This window comes from Triplophysa dalaica, chromosome 19, assembly GCF_015846415.1.
Source record: "Triplophysa dalaica isolate WHDGS20190420 chromosome 19, ASM1584641v1, whole genome shotgun sequence".
NCBI classification, from domain to species: domain Eukaryota; kingdom Metazoa; phylum Chordata; class Actinopteri; order Cypriniformes; family Nemacheilidae; genus Triplophysa; species Triplophysa dalaica.
The window spans coordinates 18,995,220-19,018,227 of NC_079560.1; the positions used below are offsets into that span (position 1 = coordinate 18,995,220).

Below are 23,008 nucleotides of genomic sequence, written 5' to 3' on the forward strand. Positions count from 1 at the left end.
CATTTCGTTACACTGTACTTGTATATGTGTAATGACAATAAAGTTGAATCTAATCTAATCTAATATAATATTTGTAACGCTTATAAATCAGCAAGCTGGCAAAAATATGCTATACATCCTGGCAACGAGCGCACCTTCAGCCTTCAGAGACTTCATTATAATTATAATGTGAACGGCCTTTAAGAGCGTGATATATAATGTAACGCAAGACAATGATGACAAAAAAACGGATGTTGCCTGTGGTGAGGAAGGCGTGACGAGAGCAGCGAGGCGGGGCCGGTGGCGTGATTGATAGTTGGAATCAGCTGTGCGCACACCGGTCCCTTTTATCTCAAAAAGGAAATCGGGAGCATAAGAGGATGAGCGAAGGGACTGCTGACGAGAGAGGACCGGGCCCGGACATGTGTTTAGTTTGTATTGGTGTTCTTATGGCCGGCAGTCGACCGTGATGTGGCTGCCGGCATTTTCCTTCTGTGTTTTTGTTTGTTTATTTAATTAAAACTTTATTTGAATGTTCGCCGGTTCCTGCCTCCTTCCTTCCTTTTATTGAACCATATTACATTAGTGCCGAAACCCGGGGGAAGGAGAGACATGCTGTCGAAGAGCCCTCGCCCCGAGCGGGGGAGTTCGGGCAGCGCGGACGAGGGACGTCCGCCAGCGGCTGCCCGATGCGGTTGTTCTCGAATGAGGATTCGGCTGGGACGGAGAGCTTGCTGCCGTGCTCCTGGGCCGAGGAGGATGGCGGCCGTACAAGAGTGAGCGGAGGAGTCAGTGCCGTTGGCCATGAGCCGGAATCCTGCTGCCAACAGGCATAAATGTGAGGAGCAGGAAACGGCGGATTAACATGCTGCCACTGCCCTCACACGGAGGAGCCATCGCCAACCGCCAGGAGGTGGAGGAGGATCGGGCCGTCCAAGAGACGTCTAGCACCACCGCATAGCACCGCGAGGAAGAGCCTCTTGGCTGGGCTGAGGTCCAAGCGACAGTGTGTCGGGGAACCGGGCCTAATTTTTTTTCCTCTCTCGCTGCTGGTGCTCCCGTCTATGTTCTCTCGTCTCGTCAGTGCATACCCCAGGCGCAGCGGACGCCGAGACTCGGTGGTAACCCCCGGCCTGTAAGGTGTGGAAGGCGTGACGAGAGCAGTGAGGCGGGGCCGGTGGCGTGATTGATGGTTGGAATCAGCTGTGCGCACACCGGTCCCTTATATCTCACGAAGGAAATCGGGAGCATAAGAGGATGAGCGACGGGACTGCTGACAAGAGAGGACCGGGCCCGGACATGTGTTTAGTTTGTATTGGTGTTCTTATGGCCGGTAGTCGACCGTGATGTGGCTGCCGGCATTTTCCTTCTGTGTTTTTGTTTGTTTATTTAATTAAAACTTTATTTGAATGTTCGCCGGTTCCTGCCTCCTTCCTTCCTTTTATTGAACCGTATTACATTGGTGCCGAAACCCGGGGAAGGAGAGACATGCTGTCGAAGAGCCCTCGCCCCGAGTGGGGGAGTTCGGGCAGCGCAGACAAGGGACGTCCGCCAGCGGCTGCCCGATGCGGTTGTTCTGGAATAAGGATTCGGCTGGGACGGAGAGCTTGCTGCCGTGCTCCTAGGCCGAGGTGGAATGGCGGCCGTACAAGAGTGAGCGGAGGAGTCGGCGCCGTTGGCCGTTAGCCGGAATCCTGCTGCCAACAGCCATAAATGTGAGGAGCAGGAAACGGTGGATTAACATGCTGCCACTGCCTTCACACGGAGGAGCCATCGCCAACCGCCAGGAGGCGGAGGAGGATCGGGCCGTCCAACGGACATCTAGCACCACCGCATAGCAACGCAAGGAAGAGCCTCTTGGCTGGGCTGAGGTCCAAGCGACAGTGTGTCGGGGAACTGGGCCTAATTTTTTTTTTCTCTCTCGCTGCTGGTGCTCCCGTCTCTGTTCTCTTGTCTCGTCAGTGCATACCCCCAGGCGCAGCGGACACCGAGACTCGGTGGAAGGCGTGACGAGAGCCGTGAGGCGGGGCCGGTGGCGTGATTGATAGTTCGAATCAGCTGTGCGCACACCGGTCCCTTATATCTCACGGAGGAAATAGGGAGCATAAGAGGACGAGCGACGGGACTGCTGACGAGAGAGGACTGGGCCCGCACATGTGTTTAGTATGTATTTGTGTGATTATGACCGGCAGTCGACTGTGATGTGGCTGCCAGCATTTTACTTCTGTGTTTTTGTTTGTTTATTTTAATAAAACTTTATTTGAATGTTCGCCGGTTCCCTCCTCCTTCCTTCCTTTTATTGAAGCGTATTACATTGCCTTAATGCTGTTAAATATATTAACTGAAATTTTAACAGGTGGGTTAGCTGTCAATAATACATTTAACACTTATGTGTAGTTAAAACCATTTCCACTAATCCAGACTTTTAATTTTTTTATTTAAATCTTGTTGTAAAAGTAAAGGATTTGAGTTGTAACTAACATGCTAATGTGTTTGAAGGTGATGGGGAGCAAGGCATGCCCTATCCTTTGACTGATTCAGATCGTGTGGATCAAGCCTACAGGGAGAATGGATTTAACATATTTGTTAGTAATAAAATTGCCCTAAACAGATCCCTCCCAGATATTAGGCACCCAAAGTAAGTTTTTCCTTCACTTTCAGTACACTTGAGAATGTTTTTTTAACAAACCTCTGTCTACATGATAGGTGTTCAGCCCAAAATTTGTTATATACTTACCCTCATTCCAGATGTTCATTATGTTTTGGCAGAATCCAAACAAAGATATTCAACTTCCAAGATATTCAAAAAGCCATACTTATAAAGTGAATATTATGAAAATCACCTCTTCACGCCATTTATAAAAAATAATATGTGCAGAGTGAAGCAATGCATGGATATTTATTTTTGAGCATTCATTTAATTACCAATCATTTGACAAGTAGCAACATGCATCTGCTCTCAACTCAACTCTATTTATGTAGCGCTTTTTACAATTTTCATTGTTACAAGGCAGATGTACATGAAACATATTGACTATGAACAAAACATTAAAGTTGTACAAGTAAAAACAAAAAAGTGAACACACACAGAATGCAGACACGCACACACAGGTTTCAGATATACACCCACATGTATAAAACACGGACACAACTCAACGCATAGAACACGAAATACAAACAAGCACATAGACACACTTACACACGCTCACACAACCAACGTGGTTATCACAGAGAAGCACACATTGAAGATAAATGAGAGAGAAACATTGGTCAAATAGTTTACAGATTATAAATTCCTATATTTATTAATTAATATATTAAGCAGATTGTTACATTTAAAGTCATATTAATTGATACAAAAATGTTAAATCCTAAAGCTGATGTTAGCAGCCCCCCCATCAGGCAAACAGTGTAAAACTGTAAAACTGGACTCACAAAGCCTTGCCCATGATTAGGACCTTGCCCTAATCATGAAACTGGGACAAGGATCAAAGTTCAGATAATGTATTTAATTAATCCAAAAGTGTACAATAATCCATGAGATGGAATGAGAGAACTTCATAATACAAGACAACATGAACCATAAACACAAACCAAAATCCATGATATATTCCTCCCTGTAAGGGTGGCTCCTGACTACCCAAATATACAAAAGTCCAAGAAAAACATTCAGGAGGGTAGTGGATCGAAGGCGGAAGAGTGGGAGGGATGGAGGGCCAGGCCCGTGGAGCAGAAGAGGACCTGTGCCGTGGTGCAGAGGCGGACGTGGGCCGTGGTGCAGAGGCGGAAATGGGCCGTGCTGCAGAGGATCCCGCCAGAGCAGGAAGCCTGAGCGTGGCAGGTAGGGCTAAAAACCAGGGCGTGGCAGGCAGAGCAGGAAGCCTGGGCGTGGCAGGCAGAGCAGGAAGCCATTAGACAATGTGAGGTACAGCCTCTACTGTGCCGTTTTGACAATGTGAGGTACAGCCTTTACTGTGCCTTTGTGAAAATGTCAATGAGAATGTCCCTCTAAAAGGGCTGAGAGATGGTGATCGCAAGGAACCTGAATGACTCCACTGCGGCCAAAGTGTTGGTCATGATGTCGAGTGAGGGGAGTACACTCCACTGTTTAAGTTGTGTTTAGCTCCAGGTTGTTATAACTGGACAAGACAGCCAGCTGCTCCAACTTATTTGAAAGCAGGGGTAGTAGAGGTGCAATCGTTGGTGTACAGGGAGAAGAGCAGTGGGGAGAGCACACATCCCTGTTGGGTAACAGTGCTGATGGTACCGCTGTTGGATGTGAATTTACCAATTCTAACTAGCTGTTGCCTGTCTGTCAGGAAGATGGTGATCCATTGACGGATAGGGCTAGGAACAGAGAGCTGGGTTAGTTTGGTCTGGAGAAGTGTTGGGACGATGGTGTTGAAGGCTGAACAGAAGTTGTAGGTTATAATGCAGTCCCATTTTGACTGCATCATCCATAACCCTGTTTGCGTGGTAAGAAAACTGCAAGGTGTCCAGTAAGGGTCAAGTGATTTTCTTCAGATAAGCCAATAACGGTTCTTAAAATGACTTTATGGCCAAAGAGGGCAACAGGTATGTAATCATTAAGTCCTGTGATTTAAGGTTTCTTTGAGATGGGTATGATGGTAGAGCATTTGAAGCAGTAAGGGCCTACGCACAGCTCCAGTGATCTTTAGAAGATCTGTGAAAATATGGAGGCCAGCTGGTCAGCACAGGTTTTCAGACAGGAAGAATGTAGAAAGAATGTAGAAGGATGTAGAAAGATGGTCAGAGTGTGTGTGGGCTGTGAGACAAGGAGTTTCAAATCTACAGTAAAACTCATTCAGGTTTTCATCAATTTATTGATTTGCCGTCAAGCTTTTTAAAGTTTCTAAATGTGGCAGAGAGTAGCCCTCAACCCAACTTTTATTTATATAGTGCTTTTTGTTACAAAGCAGCTGTATAAGAAACATATTAACTATAAGCAATACAATAAATTAATAAAAATAGAAAAGTATCAAAAGGAAAGTGAAAAAATACTCTTTCATTCAAACACGACACACAATAAATACAGTGCACACACTCACATGACGCAGAAGGACGAGCACTGACACAACCATTAGCTTGAAACACAGACACTCAAACCCGCACACAGTGAACATAACATACACGCACTGACAAACACACTTACGCACACCAAGCACACGGACAAGCACACGCCAAACATATAATACAGTTAAAAGAAAAAGTATGTGAACCCTTTGGGCTTACTTGGATTTCTTCATAAATTGGTCATAAAATGTGTTCTGATCTACATCTAAGTCACAACAATAGAGAAACACAGTCTGCTTAAACTAATACCGCACAAACATTATACGTTTTCATGTTTTTATTGAACACAACATGTAAACATTCATAGTGCAGGGTGGAAAAAGTATGTGAACCTTTGGGTTTAATAACTGGTTGACCCTCCTTTGGCAGCAATAACCTCAACCAAACGTTTCCTATAGTTGCAGATCAGAACTGCACAACGGTCAGGAGAAATTTTGGACCATTCCTCTTTACAAAAGTGTTTCAGTTCAGCAATATTCTTGGGATGTCTGGTGTGAATCGCTCTCTTGAGGTCATGCCACAGCATCTCAATCGGGTTGAGGTCAGGACTCTGACTGGGCCACTCCAGAAGGCGTATTTTCTTCTGTTGAAGCCATTCTGTTGTTGATTTACTTCTATGCTTTGGGTCGTTGTCCTGTTGCATCGTCCATCCTCTGTTAAGCTTCAGTTGGCGGACAGATGGTCTTAAGTTTTCCTGCAAAATGTCTTGATAAACTTTGGAATTCATTTTTCCATCGATGACAGTAATCCGTCCAGGGCCTGAGGCAGCAAAGCAGCCCCAAACCATGATGCCCCCTCCATCATATTTCACAGTTGGGATGAGGTTTTGATGTTGGTGTGCTGTGCCTTTTGTTCTCCACACATAGCGTTGTGTGTTCTTTCCAAACAACTCAATTTTGCTTTCATCTGTCCACAGAATGTTTTGCCAGTAGTGCTGTGGAACATCCAGGTGCTCTTTTGCAAACTTCAAACGTGCTGCAATGTTTTTTTTGGACAGCAGTGGCTTCCTCCGTGGTGTCCTCCCATGAAGTCCATTCTTGTTTAATGTTTTCCTTATTGTAGATTTGTCAACAAAAATGTTAGCATGTGCCAGAGATTTCTGTAAGTGTTTAGCTGACACTCTAGGATTCTTCTTCACCTCATTGAGCATTCTGCGCTGTGCTCTTGCAGTCATCTTTACAGGACGACCACGCCTAGGGAGTGTAGCAACAGTGCTGAACTTTCTCCATTTGTAAACAATCTGTCTTACCGCGGAGACATGGACATCAAGGCTTTTAGATATACTTTTGTAGCCCTTTCCAGCTTTATGTAAGTCAACAATTCTTGATCGTAGGTCTTCTGAGAGCTCTTTTGTGCGAGGCATGGTTCACATCAGACAACGCTTCTTCATAACAGCAAACTCAAAACTGGTGTGTGTTTTTTATTGGACAGGCCAGCTTTAATCAACACATCCAATCTCATCACATTGATTGGACCCCAGGTTGGCTGACTCCTGGCTCCAATAAGCTCTTGGAGAAGTCATTAGCCTAGGGTTTCACATACTTTTTCCACCCTTCACTATGTTCAATAAAAACATGAAAACGTATAATGTTTGTGCGGTATTTGTTTAAGCAGACTGTGTTTCTCTATTGTTGTGACTTAGATGAAGATCAGAACACATTTTATGACCAATTTATGAAGAAATCCAAGTAAGCCCAAAGGGTTCACATACTTTTTCTTTCAACTGTATGTCAGACACATAAACAAACAAGAAGAGATACATACACACACACACACATACAGATAAAAGAAGAGAAACGCAGGTTATATGAAGGTGAAAGGGATGTGATGTGAGGAAAGTGAAAGGGAAGTGATGTGAAGTGAGGTGTTCTATACTCAGAATTTTTGCTCTGCATTTAACCCATCCAAGTACACACACACAGCAATGAGTAACACACACACCCACAGCATAACAAATTATGCAGACTATAAATTCCTATATGGTGTAGAAATAATTCAAGCAGAATGTAAAATAATAATAATAATTACAAAATTCTTATGCTAATGTCAGCATCCTCCCGGAAAGAAAAACGACTGCAAACACTGGGGAGTGATTCAAATCTCCAGAGACTATGCCAAAAAAATTCATTATATCAGCTTTTGACATCATGCCCACAGAACATTGGCTAGACGTCTGATGCATAAGGCACACTTTCTTGGAAACAAGTTTGAAGTGTTCACCTGGTTTCTGGGGCATGTGCGTGTAGTTTTCTTAAACGATCCGCCTGATCTGAAGTAAGCTGTTGTGTTCACATCAATTTCAATAAGAATTAATCAAGGTTGACTAAATGGTAAATTCTTAAAAGTTCACAAAACAGACAGACACACAAACACAAAGTGAAGCTGTCTTAACCCGTTTAGTCGACATACTGGTGATATTTAGTTCATTTTACTTCTTCAGGAGGACTTGTGCAAACACTGGGTGCAGGAAGTCCTTATTATAGTTGTAGTTTCGAATTGCGCCACCAAAAGGGCTAGAGACAGTAGCTGTCTTACCTGCCGCGGCTGAATGTCAAGCCCTGTGCTATTGTTTAAATATTTAACAACAGTGGCCCTGACAGAAAATGGTTAAAACACATTTGCATGAAAAAGCGTGTGATCATATAATGTAACGCTAGCCAAATGTTGACGGAATAACAGATGCTGAAGTAATTGCATTAAATATTTTTAATTTTGTTCTTTAAAATTTTGACAGCCATAGTTTGGATTTGAACATAATCGATCAATGGGATTCAAAAGCGAATCTCAGCCAATAAATCTCATTGGTTCTTGTGGTCACAAGACACGTGAAAACCAATGAGGTTCATAAAGCCTGTGTGCAGCCATTTTGTGTGAGTGCAGTGATGTTTTATGTTTTCATCCAAACATGACTAAATAAGCTCAAAATATTAATAGTTTTTACTCACAAATGAATTTTTTTTACCTCATAAGACATGTATTAACAGCCTGAAGTCGTGAGAATGACTTTTGTGATAGATGTACTTTTTCAAGCTTCAAAAAATGGCTCACTCTTAAATGCCATTACAACGTTAGCAAGAGACAAAATTTAAATTATTTTTTATCTTTTAATTGTGTTTGGCTGAATTAAGATAGGGGGGTACATCTTGGATGGCACGAGGGTGTGTAAAATATGGCTTAAACAAAATTTTTGGGTCAACTATTCCTTTAAATTTAACCAAACTATTCCTTAACCCTTACAAATCAAAATTATGATTTGTAAAATGAAAACATTGTTTACATTAACCACAATTTTTCCAATATTTAACTTGCAACATTTGATTTTAAATTAAGACATTACATCATACATTACTAGTGCTTTTTGTTTAACTATAGGCCATGGTCCATATACGTACATGTGCATAGCATTTTCATTACAAGGGGTGTGAATAATACATGATGTCATGGATGTTTTGGGTTGTCTACAGCTGTAAGATGAAGCTGTATAGAGAAAAGCTTCCTAACACAAGCATCATAATCCCCTTCCACAACGAAGGATGGTCGTCACTACTGCGCACAGTTCACAGCATTCTCATCCGCTCACCACCGCAACTCCTTGCAGAGATCATTCTTGTGGACGACTTCAGTGACAAAGGTAATGAAAAACTTTTAAATATTTAATTCAACACCCAAACTAACGGTTGTGAGTATGTGCTAGATGCGTTAGTGTTGCCTTGTTTTTACATCCCAAAGAGGACCTAATCATTTATGCCCACCAAATGGGGACTAGGGTCACCATAAGGACCAAAACCCCACAAACAAACAAGGATACAGAACGATATTTCTAAATCTAAAAATGATAAAAGTTTTCTATAATTTTTAGTTTTAAATAAATAATACATCAAGAGTCACAGACAACATCTGTAAGGTACTATTGGACTCAGGGCCAGATTTACTGAACGGGGCAAAAAAGCCTGAGAGCGCAATTTCCAAAGTGGACATTTCTGCAGGTGATAATACTTCATGTGTAATATATTTAAAGTTATAAATGTCTGTGGTATGCAGTTCAATGCTGACAAGTGCTTCTGTTCATCTTTAAAAGGGGTTGAGTGGTGTAGTCATAATTCACATTCATTTTTTTTTTTTTAAAGGGTCATATTACATGGTTAAAACGAATATAATGGTTTGTAATGCAATGTGTCTACAGGGTTAAAAGCGACAACAAGCAACATTTTGACCTTAAATTAATGTCTCTAAAATTATTTTAGTGGTAGGACAAATTTTACAGCCGTTGGTACCGAAGCAGCCTCCTATCGGGTGAAATTGAACTTGTAGCTGTGGTGTTCGGGATGGTACAAGCCCCGTCTATTCCGTGCTGTACTGTTTTACTCGTAGCTTGGAGAAGTTAGCCAACAGCTAACAATAAAACAAAACGATCTAGTTTCGGAAATGTCCCGCCTCTTACCATATTTGGAACATCTGGTTCCAAAGCAATTGTACTGACAGTTACGCCCACCTTACTTGCGTATACATTTGGGTGGTATTAGTCAAATCATACCAGGAACTGACGTAGATTTGTGGGGGTGTGGTTACACAAGGGGTTTCAGGCAGGTCTAGGTGAGCATTCACTTTAAGATAGAATGCATCTTTTGTTTCCACACTTAAATTTAGCAATTTTACATGTCTAATACATGCATGGGCAACTTATAACACACCAAAGACACAGAAAAACACATGTTTGTGCCATATGACCCCTTTAAAGACGTACTTTTAGGTAGATCAATCTATACAAGTATATATATATATATATATATATATATATTTATATACAGTCCAGCCCGAAATTATTCATACCCCTGGCAAATTCTGATTTAAAGTTACTTTTATTCAACCAGCAAGTTTTTTTGGACCGGAAATAACACAGGCTTCTCCCAAAAGATAATAAGACAATGTACAAGAAGCATCATTGTGGGAAAAAAAAATTCTCAGCTTTTATTTACATTTTAACAAAAAGTGGCATGTCCAAAATTATTCATACCCTTCTCAATAATCAATAGAAAAGCCTTTATTGACTATTACAGCAATCAAACGCTTCCTATAATTGCTGACCAGCTTTTTGCATGTCTCCACTGGTATTTTTGCCCATTCATCTTTAGCGATGAGCTCCAACTCTTTCAGGTTGGAGGGTCTCCTTGCCATCACCCTGATCTTTAGCTCCCTCCATAGATTCTCTATTGGATTTAAGTCAGGACTCTGGCTGGGCCACTGCAAAACGTTGATGTCTTTGTCTACTAACCATTTCTTCACCACTTTTGCCGTATGTTTTGGGTCGTTGTCGTGCTGAAATGTCCACTGGTGCCCAAGGCCAAGTTTCTCTGCAGACTGCCTGATGTTGTTGTTGAGAATTCTGATGTATTGCTCCTTTTTCATGGTGCCGTTTACTGTGATTAGGTTCCCTGGTCCACCGGCTGAAAAACACCCCCAAAACATTAGATTCCCACCACCATGTTTGACAGTGGGGATGGTGTTCTTAGGGTTGTAGGCTTCTCCTTTTTTACGCCAAATAAAGGCTACATCATTGTGGCCAAACAATTCAATCTTTGTTTCATCGGACCATAAAACAGAAGACCAGAAGTCTTCTTCTTTGTCCAGATGAGCATTTGCATAGGCCAAGCGGGCTTTTGTGTGCCTTATCTGGAGAAGTGCTGTCCTCCTTGGTCTGTGTCCGTAGAACCCAGCGGTGTGCAGTGTCCGTTGGACTGTCTGCCTTGAGATGTTGCCACCAGCAGAGCCCAGATTCATCAGGATGGCCTTAGTGGTGATCCTTGGATTCTTTTTTACCTCTCTCACTATCCTCCTGGCCAGCACAGGTGTCACTTTTGGCTTCCGACCACGTACTCCGAGATTTTTCACAGTGCGGAACATCTTGTATTTTTTAATAATACTTTGCACTGTAGCCACTGGAACTTGAAAACATTTTGATATGGTCTTATAGCCCTTTCCTGATTTGTGAGCAGCCACAATGCACAGCCGCAGGTCCTCAGTGAGCTCCTTTGTCTTAGCCATGACTGTCCACAAACCAACAGCAGAGAGCTTCTGTTTTTCACCAGTTGAGTTGATTAAAACAGCTGTTCCAGATGAATCAGGGTAATTAGGATGCTTTAGAACAGCTTTGACTATTTGGAATGGTATAGAACTTTGGACTATCCCATATACTGCGACAGTTTGCAAAGGGTATGAATAATTTTGGACATGTCACTTTTTGTTAAAATGTAAATAAAAGCTGAGAATTTTTTTTTCCCACAATGATGCTTCTTGTACATTGTCTTATTATCTTTTGGGAGAAGCCTGTGTTATTTCCGGTCCAAAAAAACTTGCTGGTTGAATAAAAGTAACTTTAAATCAGAATTTGCCAGGGGTATGAATAATTTCGGGCTGGACTGTATATAGTTACATCGTTTTGAAGAGGTTGAGTTTGAACCTTCAGTAAAGTGTTGAGTTTTGTTGCCGTTTTTTTTTTTAATAACTTGGGATTTTTAAGGTCCTACTTTGTTTGTATGGCGTGTCATACAACAGGTTTATGTACGTAGAAGGTGTAAAAGTTTTTTTTCCGTAATAATAGGCAGTTATTCTTACTTTACTTCTTGACTAACTCTCAAATGATTAGTTCCGCGATTCATCTGTCTGATCTCCTCCTTTCTGCTAGCCTAGTCTGGTGTGATTGGTCAGATGGTCTAGTCTGCTGTGATTGGTTTACCACGAATGAGGCTCACGAGCTACTGTCTTTGGGGGAGAAGAGTGAAGTTTTTGCGGGCAGTCCTCCTAGCACAACGTAGACGGGACTATATTTAGTGACGTAAATCCGGGACGGTTCGCGAATCGGACTAGGGACGATTGTTTGCAAGATCCAGAGTCGACTTGGTTCCAAGGCTTGTAATTTTCATGATCTCATGTAATGTAGTCTTCAAATAAAGTATTTTGAGTTAAAGTGCTCTCTGGATCTGGGTTCTGTCTCTGCATTTCCTGCAAATGGTTTGTATTATATGTTGTGGCGTTGCGTTAGGACACAGTGGAAGGTCTCAGTGTTTGGTTTCTTAACAGATGTTATTAAAGATCTTTTGTATATCTTACAGAGCATCTGAAGGCCCCATTGGAGGAGTACATGGTACAGATACCAAAGGTGCGAATTCTTCGTACTAAGAAGCGTGAGGGTCTGATCAGAACCAGACTGCTGGGAGCTGCAGCAGCTAAGGGGGAGGTCATTACGTTTCTAGACTCACATTGTGAGGCCAACGTCAACTGGCTGCCCCCTTTAATGGGTAAGAGAAACAAGTAAACTTGAAAGGATTTATTTGCCATCTTGTAAAGAATTGGTCACAGTTTATTTATCTTTTCACCTTAAGATCGCATTGCCCAAAACCGCAAAACAATAGTGTGTCCTATGATCGATGTTATTGACCATGACAACTTTGGCTACGAGACCCAAGCCGGTGATGCTATGCGTGGAGCTTTTGATTGGGAGATGTACTACAAACGCATCCCTATTCCACCACAACTACAGAAATCAGACCCCAGTGAACCTTTTGAGTGAGTACCACCAAGAAGACTTTGTTTATATCTCTTTCTAAAGCAATATAAATGTATTTCTTCTTATTCTAAGAAATAGGCTTATTATTTGTTGATATGTGCAGAAAATGTACTGATAGTGTGTTGGTGTAGTTTCTCTCCTGGGAACCAAGACAAAAGCATTACAGAGTCAGAGTTCACCTAAAAATAAAAATCTTAGTCATCCATTTTTTATCATGTCCATTTTACCACTGTGGAATGCAGAAGAAAGTATTACGAAAAATCTGTCAATGGTTTGTCCCTACACTGTAAGTATTGTGGGGTCCAATGTTCTTTAAAATATCTTATTTTGTGGTCTGCAGAAGAAAGTCTTACAGGTTTAAAATGACATGAGGGTAAGGCACTGTTCAAACATTTTTCATTTTTGGGTGGACTAACACTTTATGGCAGACAAAAAGATTTTGAACATGTTTACCCTTTTATGAAATTGTTATCTCCTTGAGCCTGATTTTGAATAGTGACAGTGAAATCATTCTTTGGTGATGAGATTTTTTTTTTCTGTAAGGTCTCCTGTAATGGCAGGTGGTCTCTTTGCTGTAGACAGAAGGTGGTTCTGGGAACTGGGGGGATATGACACAGGACTGGAGATTTGGGGAGGAGAGCAATATGAGATCTCATTTAAGGTAAGGGTCCATCCAAAACTCTGACTAAAAAAATAGTGACTAAACAAGACCCAATAGCATCTCGTGTTTATTTCAACCAGCTGTTACTTTAACTGCTGCTTAAATCCTGATTTATGAACGCGACATAGTCTGACAAAATCATCATACATTTACATAGAAGAGCGAATATGCGATTTTGGCTATAAACTTGTTTGTCTCATGACGCACTTTTCCTTTACTGCTGTTGCTCTTCTCCGCTAACCTTTCTTTAAGTCTTGATAAACTCGATCAGCTGTCTTCTCTGTCAAGTACACCTGTGACTGTTGACATTTACGCGGAAAAGCAAGTACACGGAGGAACGCATGTTGAAAACACAGCCACCTTTAAATTTGTTCACTGTTCTGTGAGAGAGAGGCGCTGAGTGCTCGCAACTCTACAATGAATTAAGCTGTTTTAAACTGTAAAATAGGGGGGCACGGTGGCTTAGTGGTTAGCACGTTCGCCTCACACCTCCAGGGTTGGGGGTTCAATTCCCGCTTCCGACTTGTGTGTGTGGAGTTTGCATGTTCTCCCCGTGCCTCGGGGGTTTCCTCCGGGTACTCCGGTTTCCTCCCCTGGTCCAAAGACATGCATGGTAGGTTTATTGGCATCTCTGGAAAAATTGTCCGTAGGGTGTGAGTGCGTGAGTGAATGAATGAGTGTGTGTGCCCTGCGATGGGTTGGCACTCCATCCAGGGTGTATCCTGCCTTGACTATGTGTGCCTATGACTCCTGAGATAGGCGCAGGAAGAAAATGGAATGGAAAAAAACTGTAAAATAAAAATAGTAATCATAAAAAATCTATTCAAGTCATGATAGTGTGGCTGGTTGCGATGAATAAATCAAAATTGGAAACAGAAAACAGAATGATTTGTTGTTATGAGAAGTAGCCCATAAAATGTTTTTTGGTTTGTTTTGAAACTATGGCGTAACAAATTGGATTTTGACGGGCCCCCATAGTCTAATTAATGAATGGGATACACTGACTATGGTCGCACGATATCAATTTCACCACCCTTAAGCCTCCAAAAACTTTCTCAAACTTTAATTACTTACCAGGAAACATGTTTTTAATACTTTGTGAATGAATCCCCAACAACGATTTTAGAGATTTGTGCCCTTGTTTCCTTATTTGTGAGTTTTACTGTATATGCACGATCAGGTCTTATGTCCCCGTCAAAGGAGGTAGTCGCTTTTAGCAACTTGTTAGCAACCTCCGTTTTAAAGACACAAAAGAGGTTTAAAAATAACAAGCGGGTTATAACTGTTATGTTTTATGTTTGAAAAAGATGTCAGGATAAGCTTCATCGCTTTATGAGAATAGCTCAAAATAGTTCAAATACGAATATGAAACATGGCAACGCTCTAAGAGAGCGCTCTGTTAAATAGTTTTACAGACAAATAAAAGAAACAACGCCTCTTCATACAGTGAATTTGATTACATTGAAGGAAATTAGTATTTTGTCACTGTAATACTACTTTGGCCAGAACACATGCAGGATGGAACAAAGTATCAATCACGTCAATCATCAGGTCATGAGATTGCTGAAGTGAGGGTGGGATCTTTTCCCCTTTCATGCTTTCAATGGTTGCTTGCTATTGCTAGCCACTTCAAAACTACCTATTCTAGTTTTAACATTGAAAAAGTGTGAAATTTTAATTGATTGAGAGGAATATTATTTACATTAGGCCATATCTCTGATTATTAAAAGGTGAGCAATAGGAGTGTAAAGTAAAAAAAATCATTTAAATTTGCTTGTTTCTCTTAGGTATGGATGTGTGGTGGTCGTATGGAGGACATTCCATGCTCAAGAGTGGGTCATATATACAGGAAATATGTTCCCTATAAAGTTCCAGGTGGAATGAGCCTTGCAAGGGTGAGTTTAAGCAGCAGATACTCTAAACCTCTGTAGATTTAAAAGCACACAATACTTAATGAACACAAAGAAAATCAGAATTCCCAGTGAGCTTACAATAAACTGTACTACTGTTGTACCACTCACACACGCGATTTTTCTGTAACCTTTAATGATCAAAACAAAGGCCCACGATGGGGAAAACAGAACTGAACAATGTAAAAGACAAAAACAAAAACTTCCCACAAGGGGGTAAAACAAGGCATCAGGATAACAAAACTAACACTAGTCAGGACTAGACAAGGTTAGAATATACCAGGCTTCGAGACATAAGGTAAGAGTTTCAATACTGCAAGGCATAAAAGCAAACCGAGCAAACACCTTAACAAAAAAACTAATCAGCACAAGACAGCAGACACAAGGGTATTATATATGGGAACTAACAAGGGATTATAACAATAGTCAGGTGTGGGTCATGAAACACTGGCGGGAAGCTAAATAAGGAAACGAGGGGGCAGGGACAAAGACGAGACACAGAAAGAATGCATGGCACGTCAAAACAAAACAATACCATGCACCTCTCCACATTAAACACCTGGGTATGTCATGATCTTGCCACAAGACTCAAAAAATTATGACAGGTTTGGGGATCGCCAACGAGGGACAGGTGAGGGAGGATCGTGGGAAGTGAAGTCCTTGGGAAAAACACTGGCAGAAACAGAGGGAACCATGTGCTCTAAAAAACGCTGAAGGTGAACAGAAATTAGAAGTGTTCACATCATCCAAAGCACCAGTATTCAAACCCGGGTGTGCACCAAAAGAGCTAATGTGAAACCACTATTAGAAATCTGTGTTGGCTGGCATGTGTCAGATCTGTGTTCCTGAGCCTTTAGTAACAAAATTATCTTCTGTAGAATTTAAAGCGTGTGGCAGAGGTGTGGATGGATGAGTATGCAGAGTACATCTATCAGCGAAGGCCAGAATATCGGCATCTCTCAGCTGGTGATGTGGCAACACAGAGGGATCTAAGGAACAAACTGAACTGCAGAAACTTTAAATGGTTCATGACGGAGGTGGCCTGGGACTTGCCCAAACACTATCCACCTGTGGAACCTCCAGCGGCAGCATGGGGAGAGGTATATCTATTACCTTCTAGGATTTTTGACTATTCTCAACCTCTTAACTCCCAAAATTTCTCATTACCAAAATGCAAAAATCTAATTTTGTCTATATATGGTCTGCTGCCCAAAAACTTTTTTTAAATTCAGTTTTTTAAGGCAGTATAACAGAAGAATTGTAAAATCATGGACATTTAAACACAAATTATTTTTTATTTTTTAGTTACAAAATGTTGGCAGCGGTCTTTGCTTGGAAAGCAAACACTTCTCTTCTGGCTCCCCAATTCGTTTGGAGAAATGTTTGAAAGGACATGCTGCACTAACCTGGAGTCACGGTCAGGTAAAAACCTCAGGATAATTGCAATGCATGGGTGTCGGAACCATTGTATTTGGGTGGAACAGAACCCACTCACTTTTTAGTAGAGCACCGTCAGTCAAATCCATTCCACTTGAGGAATGCTTGATAGATTCAACTCAGTTTCACATTTCAGCTAAAGCCTTGACTTCCAAAAACATTCTGCCTGGCTAATTTAAAGTCTGTACAAATTAAACTCCATTCCACATTTAAGCTAAAGCCTAACTTTCACGCTGCTGTTTCCTTAAATCCATGTCACCTGGCTCATTCAGAGACCTTACAGTGAGGGAAATAATAATTTGATCCCCTGCTGATTTTGTAAGTTTGTCAGCTTACAAAGAAATGAAGGGTATTTAATATTTATGGTAGGTTTATTTTAACTGATAGAGACAGAATATAAAAATTCAGGGGAAAAAATGTTATATAAAGGTTATAAATTGATTTGCATTTCGGTCAGTGAAATAAGTATTTGATTCCCTAAAGACTAACAAGAATTCTGGCTCCACAGATTGGATATGTGCCTATATGGACCGCAGATTAGTCCTGTCACTTTAAGAAAGTACTCTTAAATCAGTTTATGTATATAAAAGATGCTTGCCAACATAATCTGTATCTTTCATTTACACCTCTCCACCAGCATGGTCCAGACCAAATAGGTTTTAAAGGATGTCAGGGACAAGATTGTAGACCTGCACGAACCTTGAATAGACTACAGACAGAGCTTGGTGAGAAGGAGACAACTGTTGGTGCAATTTTTTTTTTTAATTGAAGAAATACAAAATAACTATCAAATATCCTTGGTCTGGAGCTCCCTGAAAGATTTCACCAATGAGGTGAAGAAGATCATGAGAAAGGTTAAAGATCAGCCCAGACCTACATGGAAGAAGTTTGTTAATGATTTTAAGACAGTTGGGACCACAGTTAGCAAGCCATCCATAGGTAACACGCTATGCCACAAAAAATTTAAATCCTGAAGCATCCAAAAAGGGCCTCCTGTCCAAGAAGGCCTGCATGGCTTGTCTGAAGTTTTTACAATGTATATCAAAATGATTCAGAAAAGGCTTTGGCGAATGTGCTGGGACTGCTGTGAGACCAAAATTGACTCCTGTGTTTGGAGGGAGAGAAATGTTGACTATGAACCCAAGAACACCATCCCTACAGAGAAGCACAGTGTTGGAAACATTATGCTTTAGAGCTCTTTATCTCTCCTACGGGCACAGGATGACTTCACCGCATTGAGGGGCTGAGGGACGGGTCCATGTAGAGTAAAATCTTTGACGAGAACCTCCTCACCCTAACTAAATCACTGTCATTTTAAAAGGCACATCCACGAAAAATCTTCAAAGACCCAAAACATATGGCCAATTATATAACCTTTATATACATTTTTTCCCCCTGTTTTGTTTTTATTCTGTCTCTATCAGTTTTCTATCAAATTATAGACCCTTCATTTCCCTTCATAGATCCCAGCAGGGGATCAAATAATTATTTCCCTGACTGTATATGAAACTCCATTTCGTTTCAACACAGCAAGGTAAACAAAGTAATGTTGTATATTATACAACTATAATAAGAGTGTAAATTATCAAATTAATTCAAATTATTACATGGATGCCTGGAACAAAAGACCTCCCGACTACTCCTAACCTTACCATACACTTTATTATTAAACACCTGTTAATCATTTTTCAAATATTTTTTTCATTTTGATAAAAATAAATGCCTGTACGATCGGATATGTGATGTGAAAATGACGAAGAGAGAGATAAGAAAATGGCGAAGCGAACCCGAGTCAAAAAACTACTAAAAACTACTAGTTATCCGTTTTCCTCACCACACCACTGAAGCTGCTCGTACACTGGAGTCATTTTTACTCAAGGTTTTTCTGGAGGAGGACCCACCCACATTTTTGTGCTTCCAATGACCATGTTTTACTGCAAATTAAAACAGATATACCATAATAGTGTGTTTTTGCAACATTATTTGGAAGGTTTGGTTACAAAGGCAATTCCATTTTGTTCAGAATGTGATATGTTAGTGATGGACACAAAATGTGATAAACTCATTTACAGGTGTTTACACTTGGTTGGAGAGAAGATTTACGGCTAGGAGACCCTTTGCACACTAAGAAGGTCTGCTTTGATGCTGTGTCCCATAACAGCCCTGTTACGCTCTATGACTGCCATGGTATGAGGGGCAACCAGTTGTGGTCATACAGGAAGGTATGACATTTGCATTAATACATTATTTAACTGTCTAGACTCCAGAGTGTTGAGTATGTAGTCTCATTTTAATAAGTACATTACTTGCTTTTCTGGTGGATGGATCTCCTCTCTTGGCGTCTACTCTGTGCAATGAGCAATAGGTATAAACAGCTCATTCAGTTCACTGTATGGCAGCCGACTCTTCAATGAAAGAGTACAACACAGCGTTTCCAAAACCTGTCACTGTTACTGACGGTTTGAATAAAGACAAACAAACACAGTTTACCTGTAAATGAGCATATTCCTTCCACCCATAATGCGATCACTGCAAAGACATGAACAAATGGAGGAAGATGGGGACCGCAAGATTTTTTATGGGTTTAAAGGGGGGCATGACCAAAATAGTTTGAGAACCACTGTTTTATCACCATGAATTGCAACACAATTGCATTGGCACATAACACAATCTACTCATATCATACTTTACAAAAAAAATTCTCATCTCAACTTTCTCATTAATAACCTTATTGACGTAACTTCAATCCTATCACTTGACCTCAAATTCTCAAGGATCTGTTAAGTGGAATTCAGTACAGGTGGTTCAAGGCCGACGATGACTTGACCCTACACAATGACTTACAAAATACTGAAATACTTACATTCAAAGGGCCTTTAGCATTTGCTTGCCACTGTCTCATTTGTTGACAGATTTCTTTCTCACTCTGTTCACAGGATAAGAGCATCTACCACCCAATAAGTAACAGTTGTATAGACTCCAACGCTGCAGAAAAGAGGGTTTTTATGAACTCATGTGAACCCACAATGCCCAGTCAGCAGTGGCTGTTTGAAAACACCAACTCCACTATTCTGGACTCTTTCAATCATCACCATAATGCATAACATTTGGAATATGAGATTCTTCTGGTGAGAAGCAGCATTGTTTTGTAAGTGTGGATTGTGATGCTGAGGATGTGAAGAGATATTTTGTGCCTTTACTGAATTGATATGTTTGTCCAAAGGAAAGAGAGCAACCCTGGTAATGCCTTTCAGAGCTTTTGGCTGCCAACGCTGTCTCCATTGTGTAAAACCGATGTCAATTTGAGTTTTTCCTCATTCATGATCCAGACATTTTCTCATTAAGTTTTGTAAATTAACTTCTTGTTGGTTCCGCAGTAAAGTTTGATTGTTGCTGATTTTCCGCCACTCTCCCTACATTGACACAGCGGGCGTCAGCGCGCTGATGACGTATCATGTCTGCGTGAACAGTGTTCCCAGTGGTATGCTTAGCTGACGGTAATGTTTAGTTTGTTGACAAAATGTTTAGATGCTCTCCTACTTGTAAGTTGCTTTGGATAAAAGCGACTGCCAAATTAATTAATGTAAATGTATGAAAAATACATTGGCTGAAAATGTACACATGACCAGTCACAGCGTTCAGCCAGAACGTTTTGATTGGGCGAACTTCTTTTGGTCCTAAGCCTTTCACCGATGACATATAATTATAAAAATATTATTTGACCACTATACTTCTTGATTGCTATCAGGAAGTAAAGAGATTTCCAACCAACATGATAAAAAATGTTTCTGGACAGCATCTCCCACCCTGCCTTTAAATATGAAACCTCTTACTGCAATTAATTCAACTCCGGCTGACCAAAATACAGTAATTTAAATATATGTAGTTAATCATCTCTGCTACTTCTTCCTAAACTTGCAAACGCAAATTTATTTTCCTATATGCAAGGATGTTGCAAGTGTAGGTAGAGAGATGAAGCCTGCTGTAATATATACTCAGTTGTACATTTGTCTTCCTTCACATAATTAATTTAAAATGTGCTTCTCTGCAGAAGGGACATGTTTCTCTTATGCAGCAAAGTACTTAAATCCCACATTTACCTAAAATGTAACAGTTTTGCTTCCTCACAAAAACTGTTATATACTTTTGAAAATACAATTCCAATCTCTGAGATTCCTATAGTTAAAGCTCCAGTATGTGAAATTTTAGTCACCCCACCCCTTCCTTTCAAAGCACTACGGAGGCTGACAAAAGGCTAACGTTTTTATGAAACGTGCTTTGTAGAGCAGTTTGTCTATTTAGGGCTATAGAAACAACATGGGGAATTCCATTCAAGGGGACCTGCTGTGTATGTAGACAGAAATAGCTCATTCTAAGGTAATAAAAACATAACGCTTCTTTATACACCTCTGAAGACGTAGTTATGTATATATTAGTGGTGGGCATAGATTAATTTTTTTAATCTAGATTAATCTAGATTAATCTTGGAATTAATCTAGATTAATCTAGATTAAAATGGCTCATTTGAATTCTGCCGAAGGCATTCAGAATATGTGTGCTACCCAAATAATGACTAAAAGTAAGTCTTTGAGAACGGGTTTCTCAAGCCAGGTGGCGCATTAGACCAGGGGCTCATCTGCTGTTTCCAAAATGCATCTCAAACTGCTTGAGAAAGCTGTTCTACTATGATAATTGGTGATGAAAATTAAATTATGTTCAATAAAATGAATTTGTGTTTACTTCCGCATTAGCTAAGGGATGATTTGCGTTTAGGTGGTACTTGACTGGAAGAGCTCCTACAGTACATTTACATTTAGTCATTTAGCAGATGCTTTTATCCAGAGCGACTTACAAAGAGTGAGGGAGCAACAAGCGATATGTCATACAGGAGCCATAATACATTAGATCTCAATACAAAGTTACTGGTTTCAACTAAAGCTAGACCCCTACCTGTTGAGAGAAAGTGTTTTTTTAAACCAATTCCGCATTGCACAAGGTGCCAACAACCTTAGTCTTGTCGATGTTTCTATTGGGAAGCTTCTTAAAAATTAATATTCCCTGAAGCAAACCCGGCGGCTTCATAGCTGCATCCATGTTAGCATGTCACGTTTGATGCGGTAATTTCACAGTAACGTTATGTTGTGTTCAGACCAAACGCGAATGGCGTGTCAAGCGGCAGTGATTTATATGTTAATGCAAAGAGCCAATAGACCTACTTGCTGCGCGAATCGCGCGAATGAAGCCCTGGTTATGAGATGATGAGGCGGCTTCTGCTTCCGCGAATGACGCGAATCACGCGAGTTGAAAAATCTCGTTCTCGCCCCGTACAGTGCAGTTAAGCTGGTATACATCCGCGCTAAAATATCAAGGTGAAAGTCATCATAGCTTGCGTAGTATAGACACAGCTCCCAACCCAACTTTGAGAATAGATTAACTGCGAAATTTTTTTTATCGCGCGATAAAAGTCTCACGCCGTTAACGGCCCACCACTAGTATATATTATTGCATATCTGTCAATAGATCCTCCAAAAAATGACACACATCACACAGGTCTGTATTAGTGAAGCAAAATTGGTTTTGTTACTGAACCAAGAGTTTATATTGGACATTACGTCGAACCAACACAATAGTTACAAAAAAATATTTAAAATACAATCATGAACTGCATGAGCACAACAATATACAAAGTGGAAATATTCAAAACCAAAACGAGGACACCCTTCAAAAGTTGCATTACTTTTGTAATCTAACTATGCACAATTATTTGACTAGTGCTATTTTATTATTTGCTTCTGCATCATTTCTGTCATTTAGATGGTGTTTTTCATTTTTCAACACTGTGTAGCTACCTTTGAGAAGACGGGATGCTGCAATGAGGACTGAATTCTGTATAATCCTCACATATATTTTTAAACTTGAAATGAATTAATGTGCCTTGCTAAAGGGTCATAGTGTAAAGCCCAGCACAACATTTGAGTCTCTAGCTTTGTAAATCTTTCCAGAATTTGTGACTGTGTTTAAGAAGGATTTGTTTTTGTCTTGTTATTTTCAATGAATATTTTTACAGTGTAAAGCACTTTCAGATGTCTTATTTACCTGTCTTTTAAAGTAGTAGTAAATCTTATCAGCAAGTTTGTTTCCCTAGATTTCAACGAGAGGCCATGGATTTAACAAAACTAATTTTATGCTATTCCTTTTTAGGTGGACCACAGTGTTAAACTGCACATGTAAATGTGAATAATTAAAGGGATTGTTCTTCCAAAAATAAAAATTCTGTCATGAATTACACACCCTCAAATTGTTCCAAACCTATTAAAATGTTTTTGTTCAGTTGAACACAAATAAATATATTTAGAAGAATGT

The 23,008-nt window shown here is 40.5% G+C and overlaps 1 protein-coding gene across 1 annotated transcript in view; it reads left to right on the forward strand.

Moving 5' to 3' along the window:
• The window catches only part of galnt10 (UDP-N-acetyl-alpha-D-galactosamine:polypeptide N-acetylgalactosaminyltransferase 10 (GalNAc-T10)), a 33,206-nt gene extending 13,164 nt beyond the window's left edge, over positions 1-20,042 (forward strand). The window contains exons 3-12 of the mRNA XM_056730362.1: positions 2,479-2,617; positions 8,538-8,704; positions 12,183-12,368; positions 12,453-12,636; positions 13,181-13,298; positions 15,086-15,193; positions 16,087-16,308; positions 16,514-16,630; positions 18,718-18,867; positions 19,582-20,042. Of these exons, the coding sequence (XP_056586340.1) occupies positions 2,479-2,617; positions 8,538-8,704; positions 12,183-12,368; positions 12,453-12,636; positions 13,181-13,298; positions 15,086-15,193; positions 16,087-16,308; positions 16,514-16,630; positions 18,718-18,867; positions 19,582-19,749 (1,559 nt within the window). The 3' untranslated portion in view covers positions 19,750-20,042. The remainder of the gene's footprint in view (positions 1-2,478; positions 2,618-8,537; positions 8,705-12,182; positions 12,369-12,452; positions 12,637-13,180; positions 13,299-15,085; positions 15,194-16,086; positions 16,309-16,513; positions 16,631-18,717; positions 18,868-19,581) is intronic.
• The last annotated feature ends 2,966 nt before the right edge of the window (positions 20,043-23,008 follow it).